Source organism: Alternaria dauci, chromosome 3, assembly GCF_042100115.1.
Source record: "Alternaria dauci strain A2016 chromosome 3, whole genome shotgun sequence".
In the NCBI taxonomy this organism is placed as follows: Eukaryota; Fungi; Ascomycota; class Dothideomycetes; order Pleosporales; family Pleosporaceae; genus Alternaria; species Alternaria dauci.
The window spans coordinates 801,256-819,555 of record NC_091274.1 but is presented as its reverse complement, the minus strand read 5'-3'; the positions used below and the strand labels follow the sequence as shown (position 1 = coordinate 819,555).

Below are 18,300 nucleotides of genomic sequence, written 5' to 3'. Positions count from 1 at the left end.
ACTTGTCGGGCAGGTTTCTCCGAGTATTAGGCGTCCCAAAAGTGACTTGAAGGATGCTGATCATCGTCGCTGTTACTCCAACCAGATAGTCACGTTCTGGGGTATCGGAATACGAGGAGCAAGGATCACAGCCAGCTTGAGAGACTTCCCAGGTTGCTTGTCGGCCCGGGCCAGACAAGCCTGAGCCGCGTGTAGCGGCATAACCGCTCAGAGTTCAGTGGAGCCACCGCTACATTATGCGCACGGCAATCGGCTCGACTTCCGCGATTACTGTTGCGCTTCATTAAATGGTGGAAGGATGCGCCAAGCAATGCACGTCCGGCACGCTGACGCAGACATATCAAGCGACCTATCAAGCGACCTATCACCTTGTACGTAGGCGTAAAGGATTCAGCACGGTCAAATATTCCGGCTCGGCCGATACTAATAGTCCGATATCATGCCATTGCCTTGCAAACTCATTTTCTCCTCTTCACCTTCGCGCCTGTCATGGCTATTGTGTCGTTAGCAGCGATTTCAGTTGGTTTTGCCATACTCAGCATCCTGTATGCAGTCGATTGGCATTCGAAGAGAAAGCATGCTCGGCCTCTTCCGCCAGGACCCAAGGGCGTTCCAATCCTTGGGAACGTCAATGATATGCCCAAGCCTGGCATTCTTGAATGTCACCATTGGCTAAAACACAAGGATATTTATGGCCCTATCAGCTCCGTCACGGTGCTAGGACAAACGTTCGTCATCATAAATGACCCTGAGATTGCCTTCGAACTGCTACGCGACCGTGCAGCGATCCATTCTTCGAGACCCAGCCAGGTCTTCAGTGGTGAAATGTGGGTAGATACTTCGCACTGCCGGCATGAATGTACCCCAATCTGACCCTTGCTGATCAAGCGAGCAGGGTAGGTTGGCGACACGCAACCGCCATGGCACCTTATGCTGCGGAATGGAAGATTCAGCGTAAAGATATTACGAAGATTGCAAGTACGAACGTCTCCTTATCCGTGTTTGATCGCGTCCAAGAAACGGAAGCCGCCCATTTTTTGCTCAATCTTCTGGACTCACCCGACAAGCTCTTCGATCACATCAGAAAAGAGGCTGGCAGTGTAATCCTCAAGATTACATACGGTTACACTACTGTAGCAAAAGGCAATGATCCCTTCGTCGATCTAGCTGGCAAGACTATGGAGCAGTTCGCTGATGCTACCGTTCCCGGAAGATGGTCTGTGGATATTTTTCCATTCTGTGAGTATCGCCCTTCGGCGGCGGAACCACTTCTGATCTTGGTCAGTGCGCTATTTACCAGAATGGCTACCAGGGATGGGTTTCAAGGATACGGCGAGACGGATGGCAGCACAGCTTAATCAGTGTACGAACCAACCGTACGAGTTCGTCAAAAAACAAATGGCCGAAAAGAGGCATTCGCCGTCGTTCTTGTCACAATGCATCGAGAGCATTGGTGATGATGCAGAAATGGAGTTCGTTCACAAATGGGCAGCATTGGCACTATATCTTGGCGGTGCTGACACAGTGAGTTTGGAGTGAAGTTCCCGACGTTGATGTGGCGTTACTAACTTTTCGTTAGACTGTATCGTCAATCATGACCTTCTTTCTTGCCATGACCGTCTTTCCAGATGTTCAGAAGAAGGCTCAAGAAGAGCTCGATCGTGTCGTTGGTGGAAGCCGGCTTCCGGCGGGCAAAGACCGTGAGAGTCTTCCTTACATCTACGCCGTCATGAAGGAGACCCACCGTTGGCACCTCGTCTTGCCAATGTGCCTTCCTCATTTTAGCACGGAGGAAGACACCTGCCGCGGATATGGAATTCCGAAAGGCTCAATTCTTCTGCCCAATAACTGGCATTTTACGCACGACCCGGAGGTATATCCCGACCCGATGGTGTTCAGACCGGAGCGCTTCCTTGAGACGCCTGCTCACAAAAGTGAGCCGGATCCAAGAAATTTCGTCTTCGGATACGGCCGCCGCATTTGTCCAGGTCGACATGTAGCAGATAACGCTCTCTTCATTACTATCGCGCAAGTCCTCGCAGTTTTCAACGTCACCAAGCCCGTTGACGAGAACGGTCGTGTCGAGGAACCAGAGGTGGTGTTTGAACCGGGGGCGATCAGCCACCCCGTGCCGTACCGCTGCGTTATCAAACCGCGATCGGAGGCTCATGAGCAGTTAATCAAGGCTTCGGAGCAATCATATCCTTGGGAAGAGAGTGATGCCAAAGAGCTGGAAAGCATCAAGTGGTAACAGAAAGACAAGCGCATCTTAGTAGTCTTCGATTAACATAATGAACCTCCTATTTCTTCACGGAGCACTCGAAGGCTACTTGCGTGAGGCATCGAAGATAACAATCGGGTCTACTAAGGCATCAGTGCGTCTCTTGTGCTTAAGCTATGGATGCTCGTGGTGTATAATGACAATCTGCTAGCCATTACGAGTTTTGTAGTGTGCGTTACTTACCTGCGTAACGGCCAGCTTGATCAACCTCATGATACAACGTCGAGAGATTGTTTGACGTCCAACTTTTGAAACAGACACCTCGATATACGACACGTCGCCAGTAGCAGTACAGGGTCATGATAAACAATCATGTGGGTCGAGTAAAGCCATTCTTCTGAATGTATGACAAACGCTGATCTCTCTCCACGACAATGTGCGCGTAAGAAAGGATTGTCTATCGTGTGCTAGATACGCCTCACTGTCGTCTCTCCTATTTCTTCGGCAGCGAGTTGACAAACTTGTCTTCGTAGATTTCTTTGCCCTCAGGTACCACGCCGCTTTCCTGTAGTGTTTTGAGCGCCTCTGGCCCCGCTACCTTCTGGATCTGGTGAAGCCTCCACGCAGCAGGTTCGGAATGTGTTAGCTGTGTTAAGCGGCCCTCGATCTGCGTCTCGTGGTGGTCATTGACTGCGTTTTCTGCGCCTTCTTTGGTCTTGAAATCGATTGTGCAAAGCATGCGCGGCTTGATTTTCTTGTCTCCGTAGAATACTGATATGTCGCTAATTGACTCGATACCGTATTTGCCGAAGTATCGCTCGATGATCGCCTCTGCATTCGATCTCGCTACAGAAATGCGCGTGTTTGGGGACCAACCGGGTGTCATGACCGAAAGTATAATGCGGCGACGTTCGAGTAACGGCCGTATAGCATCATATGCGGCTGTGCCTTCGTCATAGAAGTAGCGAGGGCCAAAAGGTTTGGCCTTCTGCTGCCCAACCTTTTTCCAGTCGAAGTCAGCTTTCAAAGGCTTAACGACCATCGTGGGGTGCTCTTCTGTCGCGCGGTTAAGCTCTTCAGTGACCTTGGTAGCTTCCGCTTCACTCCCAAGCTCGACAAAACACTTGGTATCATTCTGGAAACTGAAGCGATCAATACGCAGCTGCAATCTCTTACTGGTCGGTCGTTAGTTCAAGGTTCATGAGATACCTAGCGTAGATGACTTGTGGAACATACATGGTGCATCCCTTAGAAAGTAGCAATTGCTCAATGTCCGATCTTGCCCATCGTTTTGGTATCTTGAGAAGAGCGACTCCTGTTGAAGAGCCCACAGACGTTGACGAGGCGCGCGCATCAGTAAGTGCAATCTCTGGTCCTCTCGATGGAGTCTGAACGATTTCTTCCCGACTACATTGACTGGCAGTGAGACCTCGCTTCAAGACTGATGTTTTGATCGACGGGATAAATGGTGGAGTAACGCGTATTGACGGTGTCGTCAGGGGAAGCAGACAGCGCCCGCGCGATAGCAACCTGAGTACGGCCATCATTCGATGCAATCAATCTGAGTGCCACAATTTGAATTTTCAGAGTTGATAACGGTAAGGAGTGATTACTCGGAGTCGCTGTTCATCACGACTGCACTAGACAAAAAAAGTTTCTTGGTACGTAGAGCTCTTATCGATAAGGCAGCAATGGCCTGTGCTTTGGCCACTAGCCCAAGGGGTCAATCACACCTGGGCAATACCTAATCATCTGCTTCATCACTACAACCGGCAAGCTCAGTAAAACACACGATGATACCGTGATCGCAAGATTCGTCAGCTCGAGCAAACGAAGATTTCAGCGGGTACTATAACAAGATGCTATTGCTACCTACGGGATTATGCTCTAGCCCTGAACTGTAGGATCGGCCCGTCCTTCTTGCTCGCAAATACGTCCATGATCTGATATTCAGATGCCCTAGTTCTTCCAACTTCCAAATCCTTGCTTCCAGCACCCAAATTTGTGCCTGGTGCTAACCTCAAATCATACAGGAACAGCACCCTTGCAATCGTCACCGTCAGCTCAACATACGCCAGACCCTTGCCAATACATCCACGAGGACCGATGCTGAAGGGGTTGTATGCTGATTGCGCTGCCTGGAGACTGTTGTGAAGCGGGTTTGCGGACGGATCAGAAAGCCATCGCTCGGGGATGAAGTCGAAAGGTTGAGGGAAGTAATCGGCGTTGTGATGGATCGCGTAGATGGGAACGCCAACGTCGACGCCGGCGGGGATATGGTGGCCATCAATGTCCATACCACCAGAAAGCACTTCGCGTGGGAGAGCACCGGCGACAGGAGGCGTCATACGCATGGTCTCGTCAATGCAGGCGCGCAGAAAGGAGCAGCCGCTGAGCTTAGGACCAGTCACAATCTCTTCAACATCAGTAAAGGCTTCCCGAATCTCTCTGCAGACCTTTTGCATCGCCGTAGGGTTGTGTGCGAGGTAAAAGAAGGCACCTGACATTGCCGTTGAAGTGGTGTCGGAACCGGCGATGATCAACAAATTCGACTCGCCCCAAAGCTCGTCCATGCTGAAGCCCTTGCCGGTTTCCGGATCCTTCGCGTTGAGAAGGTAGTAGAAGAAGTCCTTACGGTCGACGTCTACGCCCAACTTCGTGCGCTCCATGGCTTGACCCTTGCTGTACTGCATGTATTGCGCGCGTTGGCCTGCAATTTTACGAAAGAAGAGCTTGTCCAGGTGCCAGTTGTGGATGGTGAGGTGCGTTCCGCAAATGAGATGTCTGTGTGCCGCATTACCCACCAACTGTGTCGCAAACCGATTGACCGGGCTTTCCAGCATGCCAAAAGCTTTGCCAAATACCAAATCACCCATGATGTCGAAGACCAACCACTCACACCAATGCGCAGCGTTCCACGCGTCGTTCCAGCCACCATCCTTCTCGTCGGACAAGCTCTTCTCAGCAGACCAGTTGTTGCTGTTGCTCTTGCGTCCAAGCAGCTCGCAACCGACACGTACGTTCGCCAGGATATACTTTTCCAAACTCTTAATCGCGGAGTCACTAAATGCATGGCTCATCACGCGCCTCTTGCGAGCATGCTGCATCTTGTCGACTGCACTATGCACACTCACCGCTTTCGGTGTGCTAGGAAACGCATGGTAGAAAGATGCCTTCTTGACGTTTGATCGGAATCCATAGATAGTCTTGAGCCCAGTGGCAGTGTTGACGGAAAGCAGGTTGGGTCCAAGGCGCACGTAAGGCCCATATTGCTCGTGTGCGCGGTGGAATGCAAGATGTCGGGATCCTTTATAGGCGTAGTATGCTAAATAGATATCGGTGATCTTTGCAAGAAATGGTCCTGGATAGGAGGCGAGGGGATGGAAGGTCAGGCGGTAGATGATGACTCCGAAGATCTGGGTGTAGTGTTAATTGAGAGTGAAGCGGATGCGCGGAGCAACATACGTAGAGAAGCAGCGCTCCAAAGATGGAAGCGAGCAGGAATAAAAATGCCATGTCGGCGGTGGCTCTAAGAAAGTCGAGTATGCGATGTTATTGATGTGTATCAATGCTCATTGCCACAAACATGCGCCCGACTGAACCACTCGTGTGCAACAACTATTTACTATCCGCCCAAACTTGTGCCGATAAGCTCCCTAAGTACACGTTTGCCTTCCACCACCATCCGCAGCTCCCCCAATACCCTCCCTCTTCCCAATGCATCGCGATGACAAAGTGCATCAGCATTGTGGAGTAGCCTCGTGCCCTTCGCATCGCACAATCAGCGGGCGGGTGTCTTGGGTGTATGTTCCGGCGTGTGACGGCTAACATCGGAAAGTCGTGCAAATTACAGCACTCCAGTCACGTGGGACGGATACCTCAGCAAGCGAGGGCGCTAATGCGGATAGTGGTGCTGTCCCCACTTTTCGCGGACAGGAAGGGCGCGGATATCGTGCGCGTAAACGTGGGCGGTACAGAGATCAAGTTGGAGCGTGCAGTCAAGACCAATTTCGCACTAAGCGTAGCTGCATGTATGTGGATGTGTAACATTTACAAAGAGTGACTGTTACTGACGAATTGCGGAATCAAGTATTGTACGTGTCTCCTACCTAGGTATGCTAAGATCATGCTCGTGACAAGTACAGCCGATTCTTTCACAACGGCGCTGTGTTCATCGCATTACTGAACGTGATCCTCCACGTTGCATCCGCAGGCAACGCATCTTGAATTCCGACCAATTCGGCTCTTGAGGGCCGCGAACGTTCACTTCCGTCCATACTGCTCGTAGATGTCAGTGAATCGTTGTCCGGGCAAGTCTCTAGCCAGTGCTAAGATGCTGCCTGAGAAATTTAGTGTAGAGCAAGCAACGGATAAAGATGTTGACCGCAGCAAAAATGATGAGGACCATAGCCAATATAAAGTAGAGAAGTAATCATGATCTTTTGACGTAGTATACTGGCGAGGTGGATGTGGTCCAGGAGTAAGGAGTTTTTGTCTAGGAGCTGTCGCAATTTCCGAGGGATGTGCCATCACTGCCAACCGTGTACGTGGGATCAAACCATACGTATAGATACGTGTTCGAGACTATAGCGAAACGGAGGCTCTTCGTACCATCAATCTAAGGATTCCCGAATCAAGGATTGACGAGTCGAGAAGGGATCTCTGGGCCATTAATGGTGCTCGAGATCGTGTAGGAGCGAGACTGGAAGGCCGGAAAATGATCGACGCATTTGGCATGTGGCATGCGACGTCTGAAGTGTGTAGCAGGCTGTACCTATAGTGGAAGGCCGAGTTTCCACTTTCGATTGGACGTCAAGACCCTGCTCACCAGTCTATCGCACCACCATGGGGGGTCTCTTTGTGGCTAAACAAATTTAATATCTTCCCAAGGTCAAGAGTTGTATCCAGAATGTGGATCTTGTATGGGTGGTGCACACCCATCAGTCTGAGCGGGGATGAGAGCAAGGAGTCCACGTACACCAGGACATGGGCACTTCGCGAGAGATGACTGAGCTGGCGGCTCATTTTCGAGCGCTGTGGCGCAAGAGTGTGGGCATACTGCAGTGCTGCACAGAGAAACTCCCAGTCGTGAACGGCCGACGAATGAAAAAGCGCGAGTATCAAAGCGGATAGCGCCGTCTTGGCAGACATCGAGCTTCACGGACATGACCAAGCGTCACGATAGTTTGTCCAAACGCGCAACAGCACGACACCTGCCCATTGACCTGTTTCAATCCTTGCAGCCTGCCTGGAAGGAAGTGCTCTCGAGATGTCAGTGGCCAAGAATGTGAAGACTACGGTCTTTTCGGTACGGCGCCCATGACCCGACTTCGACGTGCCCTTGCCTTGCCGCCCCTCTTCCGCCATGCATCACTTCGGGAAGACGTACTAATCACATGCATACAGAAATACACCGTTCAGCCTACTGGAATCTATGCCGCCATCAACAGGCTCTTCGCGCTCGATCCCAAGCGGTCCACGGGTGTCCCGTTGAACCCGCAATTCCGCAACCCTCCCCCAGGCGCTCTCGACCCCAACGCGTACGATGACCCCGTTACTGTCCCTGCTGCCGATATTGCCGAGAATCCATACTGGAAGCGCGACGTGCGACGACGATACCCCAGGCTCTCGACTGTTACTCAGTCCGACGCAGTTGCGCTGCTGCAAGTTGGAAGCGCGGCAGCACCCAAGCAGGAGTTGATCGGCGAGGCAGGCTCAAAGTCGCTGGTAGCTGCGCAAGAGGAAGGTGTCAAGGGACTGGCAGTTGCGTTTGAGAAGAACACTGGACTCGCAAAGGATGTACTAGGTCCTGGCGGTATGCCTCCGCTGCCAAGCGGGCTGCACGCCCACAGCGTTGCTGGGCAGAAGCGATATGAGCTGGAGAGCGAACAGTCGTACGGCACAGCGTAAGTTTCTTTGGGAAATGGTTTGCCCACAAGTAGTGCTGACCCGAAACAGATATCCATGCCGGACGTTCGCTTAGATTACCAAAGGAGCCGGGGAGGTAGCAAAAGACAGTCCAATTTCTGCACGTAGGAGGGTTTCACTTGCACGTAGCTTGCGTAGTCGCTTGTGATGTTTTGTCTTGGTCTTCATCCCAAACGCGTGTGAATGTCTGATTCTTGTCCCCTCTCGAATTGCTTCCAAGTCTTATCTGTCACCTGGACACGCGCACTTTACCATTCTCTCAAATCTTTCACTTCGCCGAGAGAGGCAAGTACGATCTGGTTTGATTGTCTTGGCGCTGTTGACAGCGACTTCCTGACACTCACTCCTGCACCTCATCTTTACATCCCGCACCACTTCTTTGCTGCTGCGCATATCGTCGCAACCAAAACTATGAGCACCGTCTCTGAGAAGGTATCATCGGAGCTGGGTGCTGCTCCCCTCAACTTCATCTACGCCTGCTCCGTGTGTTGCGCTTGTTTTGCCGATGTCTACGAGGGCCACAAAGAGACTGTTCGTGGTCTGTCAGATGGGATCAACCCTAAAGAGCGCCTTGTGACGCGACTCTATCTCGCCAGTTGCTGCCATGTCTTCTGCAGCAGCCACTTGGAGGGCGGTGGTAAGTGGCGCGCAACCCGATATGCGAAAGCTGCTGACGATCACAATAGGGCCACCCTTCCATGCGGCTGGACAGCGACCCAAAGCGGCGTGCCCTGTTTGTGTCAAGGAGAAAGGCGAGAGCGAGCCCCGGGATCTCTTCTCGATTCGCGGCTTCAACAAGGACGAGTACGATCCTCAGATCCCGCCTGCATGGTTCACTGCGCCTCCCGTCCGGCTCGATGGCAGCGGCAAAGAAATGGAAGCACTGCGCGTATGTCGCCCTGCCTGTATAGTTCCTGCTCCCAGCTGAAAATGATTAGTTTCAATACATCGCGCTTATCCGGTACTGCCAAAACACATACGCTACCCGCAAGCCTCTCCAACAAGCCTTCGTAGAGATAGAGCAGAAGCTGGCTAGTATGCAGGACCTCGTTTCGAAGGAGCGTGCAAGAGTCCTCAGTCTTCAGCAAGAGAACGAGCGATTGCGATTGCAGAAGGACCAGTTCGAAGCCATGAAAGCTGAAGTCCGGCGACTACAGGCCCTTGACAAAGAAATCGCGCATCTCCGTGATGTCAACCCAAAGGACCTTGACACTTTTCTGGCCAACAAGTCAGCAATCCGCCACTACTTGAAGCTTGTCCCTATGCTAGTCGAGTAGGCTGATCATGCTGTGTATGTGAGAAGACTGCTAACTGGTCTAGTCAAAACGGGAGGATGCAGGAGCGACTCCGCCAACTCGGCTTTGCGATGGCACTAGAACCCATACCGAACTTTGAAGGCATCGATCCTCACGCATTCGATAGCGACGAGGCTCTGCCTAAAGGCACCAGGCAACCCGGTGCCAAGCTGCGAACCACAGCATCAAGCCATACTGCTGGCAGATCCGCGCATACAACAGGGAGACTGGGAACGGCATCTTCAAGCTCATTCATCCAGCGGCCCTTGAAGCGGCAACGCCTCGATTCGCCCCTTCCCAACAAGATGCAAATCGATCCTCCTTCAAGCCGTGACGCCATGCCACCTCCACCAAAGCCGATGTCTAGGATGCAGTCCATGCGCAAGATGCTCCCAAGTTTTCGAAAGAAGTCTTCAACCGGCCGCTCTAATCCCATCGTGGGAGATGCTTTCGAAGACAACGATGACGTTCAGATGTATGACAACGCACATTGGCGAGACGCCGGAGCCGATCGACGCTCAGGACACGACGGCTTTCGCGGTGAGACGCCCTGTATGTCAGGAGCACTTCCCGTAGAACAGTCATTCCAGGTCTCTGATCCCCGTGACTCACAGCCACTTCCCAGTACTGGTCTCTATGACAACCAATCAGATTTTACGTGTCGGACCTCTTCTCTGGTCAAATCAGACAAGCAGGCCAATGGCCATCGTCCAGTTCATTTGCCTACTGAGCGTTCGTACATTCGGCTTATGGATGGATTGTCAAGCGACAACGGAGTAGAGCTGGGCCTGAAAGACCCTCGCATGCAGCCGAACACGACTGACCGTACGAGTGAGGAGAAAAGGCAAGTATTACATACTTTCCTCAACGAGGGCAATCCACAAGGAGTCGACTATGAGAAGCGTTGGAATCTTGGACATCCGTTCATGCACCAATCGCCATTCGGGTCTTCCACCTCTGTCGATGTCCGCGACTATCGTCCTAGCCACCAGACTAACAGAACAACGAACAGAGAGCATGACGCCTCGGATATTGGGCCCACCGCGCTGGAACCTAGGTGGCAACAACATCGCGGTCGCCAAATCGAGAATGTAGTAAGTCCCTATTTCCGAAACGGCCTTGACCGGGCCCAAAGTATCTCGTCACCCAGCCGCGCTGAACCTCAGGATAGTTCAAGTCGTTCCGGCGGCTATCAGTTACAAAAGTCAAAGGCGAAGTATCACCAGGCCGGCTACGTTGAGCCTCGCAGTCTCAACGCGCTTTCATTTTTGGATTCGCCAGTGGATTCTAGGAATGAGCCTATCGAAGTGGACCACCGGCGCAGGTTGGTAAATTTAGTACCGATTCCTCCAGCACAACAGTATCAGAGATGTCATCTTGACTCACGTGGCTTCATTACGCGACACGAATCGGGACGTTCACCGTACGCTCACGACAGCGCCTATGGCTCTTCCAACAACAAAACATATTACGACAAAAAAGCGGCCATGGGTACCCAAGCAGCGATCGATGAAGCGTCTGTGTATCGCCTTCCACGTTCCCGCATCGGTCAGGTGCCGTCTACAATGCCTTCTATCCTTGCAAAGCGCCCGTCCGCTCGTACGCAATCTCAATGGGAGAATCTGCAGCGAGCAGGTGTGAGAAGTAGCCGCAACGCTTTTGTTAGCGTTGCTGGAAGCGATCATGCCGTTTCGTCAAGGGATTTCTTTCCTAGCACTGGTCGGCGTAGCGTTAGACGATGAGGAGAAGTACAAAAATTTATTGTGCTTCAATATACGTCGGGGTGTCTGGCTCATAGCCTTGAAGAGAACTACCTCTATTTCAGGACCCAATGTATGTATCATCAGGCAATCAGCTCATGATATTTCCAATATCGCAAGCCTTATATCCCCGTCTGTGCACTAGCCTCGCAAGAGATGTTCGAGGTTCGATTTGCCTTGGGCCAGTACCTGACTTCTCATGCTGACGGCCTTTAAACGCCACGACCGCGGAACGCGACACGGAGATTCGCACCGCATTCCACAGATGTTCCGTGCGACGATCGGAGGCCTCTTGCAGTGAGCAGATTTGTGAGTGCGCATCACGTTCAATCAAGAGTTTGCCCTGTGATGCTTAGCATGCTCGAGCGTTGCCCTTCTCGACACGGAGTTTGTGTGCTCACCTCCCATGTGGATAGACTACCGGGAGATTAGAAGCTAACACGAATGTGGTAAGGACCAAGGAGAATTAATATGCGACGAATATGCAACGAAGCTTCCTTCGGCATGCAAGGGCCGTTACCGGTCGCCCATGACGTCTTGATTGGGGGACTATCGTTGCGCAATTCAATGTTTCATGCACACGCCTGAAATTTCGCTGTGGACTTTGAAAATCTTAACAGCCGACGCGATGTTTCAACTCGACGATTTTCCTTCGTTTCTGGTCTCCCCACGAATGGCGACCCTTGCATCCCCGCAAAAGCCACTACGGATGACCCACATTCCTGGTCATTCAAGCTTCCTTTAATATACCTAAGCAATTTATCCCGCACCACGGCTTTCAAAGCTCTAGACCATGATGCCACATTCAGCCCCTTCATATCGACATCAGATGAAGACCCGCTCATTGCTGTGGGAGGGACGGAGGCGATGGCCCGTCTAGCTGTGGGTCATTTAGTTATTATAATGCGAACTTTGTAAGGTATAAGAGAGATACTTACCCAGTACGTGAACTGTAGGAACGTACAATCATTTTCCAATTCCTGACACCATGCTTTTCAATACTCTTCTGACAGCTGCCGCTCTGGCCAGTACCACTTTCGCGGCTCCGGCTGAGGAACGGCAAAGCTCGAATCGTAAGATGAAGTGGTTCGGTATCAATGAGTCTGGTGCCGAGTTTGGCGAGAAGAACTTCACGGGTGTCTATGGAAAGGAGTACATATGGTACGACCTGAACACAATCGACAAATTCATGGCAGAAGGGATGAACATGTTCCGTTTGAACTTCTGTAAGCCATCCTATCTTGATGCCTAATAGCACAGATTAACACCATCCAGTAATGGAGCGTCTAACTCCCGGCTCCCTCACCGGCAAGTTCGACCCTCTCTACCTAGGCAACCTGACCGAACAAATAAACCACATCACCTCAAAAGGCTCCTACGCCATGATCCAGCCCCACAACTACGGCCGCTTTCTCGGCAACATCATCACCGACACAGCCGCCTTCAAGACGTGGTGGACAAACGTCGCCGCAGAGTACAAAGACAACGAGCTCGTCGTCTTTGATACTAACAATGAATTTCACGATATGCAGCAGCAGCTCGTCTTCGATCTCAACCAAGCCGCCATTGATGGTGTTCGTGCTGCGGGTGCAACAAAGCAGTACATTACCCCGGAGGGAAACAGCTGGACTGGTGCATGGACTTGGGTTAGCTCTGGCAACGGCGCTAGTCTGATCAACCTGAAGGACCCAGAGAACAAGCTTGTTTACCAGATGCACCAGTACCTTGACACCGACGGGTCTGGTACGTCTGCCAACTGCGTCAGCGCTACGATTTTCAGGGAGAGGCTTCAGGCGGCGACCAAGTGGCTCAAGGATAACAAGAAGCAAGGCGTTATTGGCGAGTTTGCTGGTGGCAATAACGCGCAGTGTATTTCTGCGCTGCAGGATGGATTGAAGTACATGGGTGCTAACAGCGATGTTTGGCTCGGAGGGATTTGGTGGGCTGCTGGTCCATGGTGGGCTGATTACATTTACAACATGGAGCCTACCACTGGTGTAGCTTGGAAGGGCATCTTGCCGAAGATCAAGAGCTACTTCTTGTAGATTGGATGCTTGAGAAGATTGAGGGTTGAGGCACCGTACGTGCTTTAGCTTTGTTTCTTGTAAATATTCGTATATGAAAACATTCCTCAACCGCCACCCTTGCAGGCGCTCAACCTATGGCTTGCCCTCCCAGGCTTTCGTCAAATACTCCTCCGCGCTCATGAACTTGTAGTCTGGGAACCGCTGATTGAACTCATCGCTGACAACCCAGCCACCATTGCTAAGCGCCTCGAAGAACATGATGATAAATTGCTTGCTGAACGCCTCTCTCACATCATCCGTAACCGTAGGGTGAGTGATCAGCGGCAGCCAGCTCGTCTTCAACTCTCCCTTGGCAATATCCTCACTCTTGACATACTCGACCTTCCAGTCTCCGCCTCTAATTTTCTTTCCCAGAGCGAGCAGTTCATTGATGCAAGTGCGATAACCTCTGATACCACCGATCTTGGGCCACGGACGCGTGTCATCGAGGGCGCGAGCGAGAATCTCTGCATCGTCTTGAATGGCAGTGATGACGAGGGGTTGGTTGCCGTCATCAAGGACCATGGCACGCCGGTTTTCGAAATCGAGGAAGAAGGGCCAGGTGATGAGATCACGTTCGAGTGGATACGGATGCGCAAAGTAGTCCATGAAGATGGATGGTTGGAAGAGACAGTATTGCATGGATCCTAGTTCGCCTTTGCTATCAAGGTCTTCGAGGTATTTTCTGATCAAGTCTTTGTTCTCGTAACTTGCGATGCCGCTGTAGTTTGCGGTACCCCACTCGCTGGGCGCGAAGCGTGAGACGCCTGCCGCGATTGATGCATGGATTATGTTCTTCTGGGCTACGTTGTCTACATCGAGGTGAACAACGAAGAAAGATAAAACCGTGTGAAAGCCCTCGAGCGCACTAGTAAGGGCATCGCGATCCGTGTAGTCAACTTGCTTGTATGTGACTTTAGAAGATGGATGAGACTTTGCTGGGGCAGAACGGGTGAGGATTGTGATGTCGTGGTTGCCGGAAGCGATTACCGTTTTGAGGAGGTTGGTTGCAACATCTGTGAAAGGTCTTAGTAGATGATTGAAGCACTTGACTTGTAGCTAAAGAGGGGTTTCATGTTTCTGATATCAAGGTGGGGTAGGCATGAACGAAAAGAAGAGGGGAGCATACTTCCGGTACCGCCTGCTATCGCGATCTTGACCATGATGTCTCAGTCTCGGCAAGTTCTTGCGTTATTAGCTTTGATACAAATGGGGGTGCGATGAAGATTTCAAGCGTCGAGTCTCCTTCTTTGCATTATCCACGGTTGCAATCTATGGCTCCGCTTTTAGTCCGCGGTTCTAGGCGTGTCCTCGGCGGATGACGGCATCAGTCATGACTCGTGCCACAACCCTTGGCATAGCGAAGTTTTAAGGAGTTTGGTGGGAATAAGCATTTCGTACCAGCTGCGGACAGGGCGAAATATTGCGAGACTGATGTTGGCTGATGAATGCTGACCAAGCAGTTTTGAAGATGCGCATAGCAGGACTTCGTCCAGCATCTTGATGCAATGCCACGAGGCAGATTGGTCACAGTCAACTGATGCGGTCTTTCTGGGCGGCCTTTGAGCAAATGAGATGGAAGAGACGAGCGGAGAGACGAACATGGCAAACGGTGTGATGACGTGTTATCCGCCGGGAGGACCTACGAAATGGCAACCACATATCGAGCCTTCGAGCCCTCAAGCATCGATCAATGGAACCTCGGGTAAAGGCTTCTCCGGTAGCGGTTTGCTCGGCAGCGGCTTCAACGCATCCGTATACGCCGGTGGTCTCGAGGAGTTGCCCTCGTCCGGGTCGTCTCTATACGCGCCGTGCGCATCCAGCAGAGCGCCCTCCTCTTCAGCCATCCTGTCCCGCCTCATGTTCTCCCAGACATCCTCCATGCCATCCCATTTCATGAGCTCGCGCTGCGCAACGACCCACCAGTAAAGCTTCCAGAAAAGGAATAGAGCAAGCAAGCCGCCAACGACACTGCTAGAGATGACCCAGAATAAGCCCCAGTCCCTCCAGTGGACAAACTCGCCGAACATGTCGCGAAGGGTTCCTTTCTTGCCGTAGTAGCCCCATTCTTCTTTGCGATAGAGAAAGCGACTGCCCTCTGAATCCCAGACGTCGTTTCCAAGGAAGTGCCCTATCCTACCCCAGATGGTCAAGGGCTTCTTGGCGGGGAAGGTATAGGCTCGGGCTACCAAGCGCATGTCGACGATCTGATACTCGTAGATGTGGTCATTGGTAGCAGCCTGTCCAAAAGGGTCTGCGACCTTGGCTGGTCCCCCTTTGTTGCCTCTCTTCAGTGGAAGTCCCCTGATGAGCATCCATAGCATCTTCTGATCTGGACTGTCAAATTTCCATAGCAGGCCGCTGTCGTCGGAGTACCGCGACTTTCCAATCACATCCAACGCGACGTCCCAGTACTCCGCATCTGTGTCGTCGCCTCCATGGGTGTCACTCGGGTTTGTAATGTAGAGGTAGTCGAATGGTATACGCCAGGAGGAGGTCAAGGGTACTGTAAGGCACCATTCTCCAGATCCGCCGTTCCCATTCTTCCGACAATATGGGTCTTGCGATGTCAGACCCGAGTACAGCTCTGCATGTGAGAGGTTCGAGCGGTATCGTGTGACGTCAAAGGCGGGAGGCGTGGGTATAGTTGGTAAGGGATATATCGGGCGGTTGTTGAGGAGGACTGTGCGGTTGTCGTGGGTGAGGGTTACGTTGAGGAGCTGTGGCGCGCGGTGGTTAGCATGGCCTTAGGCACACTTGCGGTTAGGCTTCTCCTTGCTTATACATACAAGGACATGGTCACGGTTTACAATGTTGTCGTCTTTGTCGGAATACGGGCAGTCCCTGCATTCTATCTTCGCGATGTAGGACGATCCGGGTACTACTGCTGCGACGGGTGCGATGGGCGCCTCACACTCTTTGGGCGCTTCCCAGTTTCTGTCGAGACTGCAGTTGAGCACACGGGGAACGTCAGCAGCAGAGGCCGATGCGACCAGGCCGGCAAGCAGCGAGATGCCAGACAGCAGCATGGCGGGCTGGCTCGTGGTTGAATGACCAGAGGCAAGTGCCTGGCGATCCGCTCCTCGCCGCTGTCAGGGGCGTAGCGTGACACAGCGGCAGGGATGTGGCGCGACTAGCTAGCCGGCGATCACAGAGCAAAGAACCATGGTTCCCCCCACTGGAAGAACACGTCCAGAAAACACTCGACTGTCATAACGACCTGCACTAGGCGTAAAAGAGCAGTATCAGAGGCCGCAGCAGCAACTGCAGCTTACACGTCGACAAGAACCATTGACGTTCCGTACCTAGGTACTCAGGCTCAACGACTGTTTGCTGACTTCCCCGCCCCTATCACGCATCCCAGAGAGAACAGTGTTCTAGTTTCAAGTCCATGTATCGTGTTCGCTGTTCAGATTCCGAATTTCCAGGATCGTGCAATGCTTGAGCGCTGGATATTTGTGCGGAGCGCTAGGCCCTATGATGTCATACTATGAGATCACAACGCGCAACACGCGCCATGGCCGACTTTAGGAACCCATCCATATCCACGAACCTCTGACCATCAACTCTACCAGCCTATACTACTTATAGTCAAACAAAACACTACCGCAACAGCCAGATCACCTACTATCCGAACAGCCGCCATCATGTCCAGCTCAACCTTCCAATCATTCTCCACATCTTCGTCCAGCACAACCATCAACGGCCAAACTACCTCCAAGTCTGAACAAACCTACACAGACCCCAGCGGTACCCGCACCCAGCGCACACATCACGCACCGGGCGAAGCCCCCCGCGTCGAGCGATTTGAGACGGATGCTGCAGGCAGACAGCTAGAGGACCCTAGACATGTGGATGCGAAGCGGATACAGGATGTGACAGAGGAGGAAGATGCCAAGGCGAAGGGGCGGCAGTATGAGGAACGGATGGAGGATGAGTATGCCAAGAGGGAAGGTGGTGCTTGAGTCGTATGCAATTACAGGAAGATACATTATTATCATGCTATCATCAACCCTTAGGCTAATCAATTGTACCCTTTTACCATTTGCATACTAGGAAAAACTTCCAATGTTTGGTGCGCTTTTTCATCACTCTTCCAAGCTCAAAGGGTCACGTGTGTGTTGTAGGAGATATCGTTATCCTTGTGATTCTTCTTCCTTGCTGCAAAATCTCCTATCTATTCAATTATATTAAATAAAACTCTTCATCTCCTCCTTCCCATCTCTTTACGACCGCGGCGCCACTTTCATGCGAACGAAATGCACTTGACTGCATTGTCATCGACTATCACTTGTACATTACGTTTTTTCTGCAGTGAACATTACCTCAAGCAAAACTCTAAAATCACATAGTTTGAAGTTACACGCTATGAAGACTGAATGACTACAGTGCTCCATACTACAACAAGGAAGAAGAGAAATTGTATAGCGCAAGATTGGTCGAGAAACCCGTACCAGAATCAGTATCAACGGAACCTCATAGTGACGTCCGGTGTCCAGTAGATATTCAACCTATCGGGAACACAAAACCACCACACGATTCATGCCTCCAGGAAATTACATCAAGTTACAGCGAAGGTTCATAAACATCACAGAAGATCAATGAGGAATACAACATGAGAGAGTAGACGGGAGCGCAACAGCGCACACCACTGAGAAGAAGTCAATTGTCGTTATCTATACGCCGAAGCGCCAAACTTCAGTCCCTAAGCCCATGATATGACCCAAACTCCACCAAAGCCAAACACAAAACCGGACCAAAGAGAACACCGAGCCAGGACACCAACAAAAAGGCCCACCGATAGACGTATCGTCGTCCTCAGCGTCCGTGTTGGTCCAGCCAGAACTCGAACTGGGCCGGGGAGAGGCCATTGAGGAACCTCGCCAGCTCGATGCCACCCAGGACGTGCAGTTCCTCGTGCGTGAACACGGGGATTGGTGGCGGCGGGGGCGGCGGGGGCGGCGGTGGTCCTGGTGGTGGTGGTGGAGGGGGAGGAGGAGGAGGAGGAGGAGGCGGCGGCAGCGAACCGA

At 52.0% G+C, this 18,300-nt stretch overlaps 7 protein-coding genes across 7 annotated transcripts; 4 read left to right on the top strand and 3 right to left on the bottom strand.

The window, feature by feature from the left end:
- Positions 1–489: 489 nt before the first annotated feature.
- Positions 490–2,251, top strand: ACET3X_003922 (uncharacterized protein; the record flags this gene model as incomplete). The annotated part of the gene is made up of 4 exons (XM_069450070.1): positions 490–827; positions 896–1,239; positions 1,286–1,524; positions 1,580–2,251. 4 exons carry the CDS (start codon positions 490–492, stop codon positions 2,249–2,251), a joined length of 1,593 nt encoding a protein of 530 aa, XP_069307900.1.
- Positions 2,252–2,714: 463 nt separating this feature from the next.
- ACET3X_003921 (uncharacterized protein) lies at positions 2,715–5,737 on the bottom strand (the record flags this gene model as incomplete). The annotated part of the gene is made up of 4 exons (XM_069450069.1): positions 2,715–3,396; positions 3,458–3,628; positions 4,241–5,637; positions 5,687–5,737. 4 exons carry the CDS (start codon positions 5,735–5,737, stop codon positions 2,715–2,717), a joined length of 2,301 nt encoding a protein of 766 aa, XP_069307899.1.
- Positions 5,738–7,490: 1,753 nt separating this feature from the next.
- On the top strand, positions 7,491–8,204 carry ACET3X_003920 (uncharacterized protein; the record flags this gene model as incomplete). Its single annotated transcript, XM_069450068.1, has 3 exons — positions 7,491–7,529; positions 7,628–8,127; positions 8,180–8,204. 3 exons carry the CDS (start codon positions 7,491–7,493, stop codon positions 8,202–8,204), a joined length of 564 nt encoding a protein of 187 aa, XP_069307898.1.
- Positions 8,205–8,560: 356 nt separating this feature from the next.
- ACET3X_003919 (uncharacterized protein) lies at positions 8,561–10,684 on the top strand (the record flags this gene model as incomplete). The annotated part of the gene is made up of 6 exons (XM_069450067.1): positions 8,561–8,786; positions 8,836–9,038; positions 9,088–9,422; positions 9,470–10,288; positions 10,457–10,538; positions 10,616–10,684. The coding sequence occupies 6 exons, from the start codon at positions 8,561–8,563 to the stop codon at positions 10,682–10,684; spliced, it is 1,734 nt and encodes a 577-aa protein (XP_069307897.1).
- Positions 10,685–12,192: 1,508 nt separating this feature from the next.
- Positions 12,193–13,249, top strand: ACET3X_003918 (uncharacterized protein; the record flags this gene model as incomplete). Its single annotated transcript, XM_069450066.1, has 2 exons — positions 12,193–12,430; positions 12,480–13,249. 2 exons carry the CDS (start codon positions 12,193–12,195, stop codon positions 13,247–13,249), a joined length of 1,008 nt encoding a protein of 335 aa, XP_069307896.1.
- A 114-nt stretch (positions 13,250–13,363) lies between these two features.
- On the bottom strand, positions 13,364–14,433 carry ACET3X_003917 (uncharacterized protein; the record flags this gene model as incomplete). Its single annotated transcript, XM_069450065.1, has 2 exons — positions 13,364–14,286; positions 14,400–14,433. The coding sequence occupies 2 exons, from the start codon at positions 14,431–14,433 to the stop codon at positions 13,364–13,366; spliced, it is 957 nt and encodes a 318-aa protein (XP_069307895.1).
- A 516-nt stretch (positions 14,434–14,949) lies between these two features.
- ACET3X_003916 (uncharacterized protein) lies at positions 14,950–16,299 on the bottom strand (the record flags this gene model as incomplete). Its single annotated transcript, XM_069450064.1, has 2 exons — positions 14,950–15,990; positions 16,060–16,299. 2 exons carry the CDS (start codon positions 16,297–16,299, stop codon positions 14,950–14,952), a joined length of 1,281 nt encoding a protein of 426 aa, XP_069307894.1.
- Between the last annotated feature and the right edge of the window lie 2,001 nt (positions 16,300–18,300).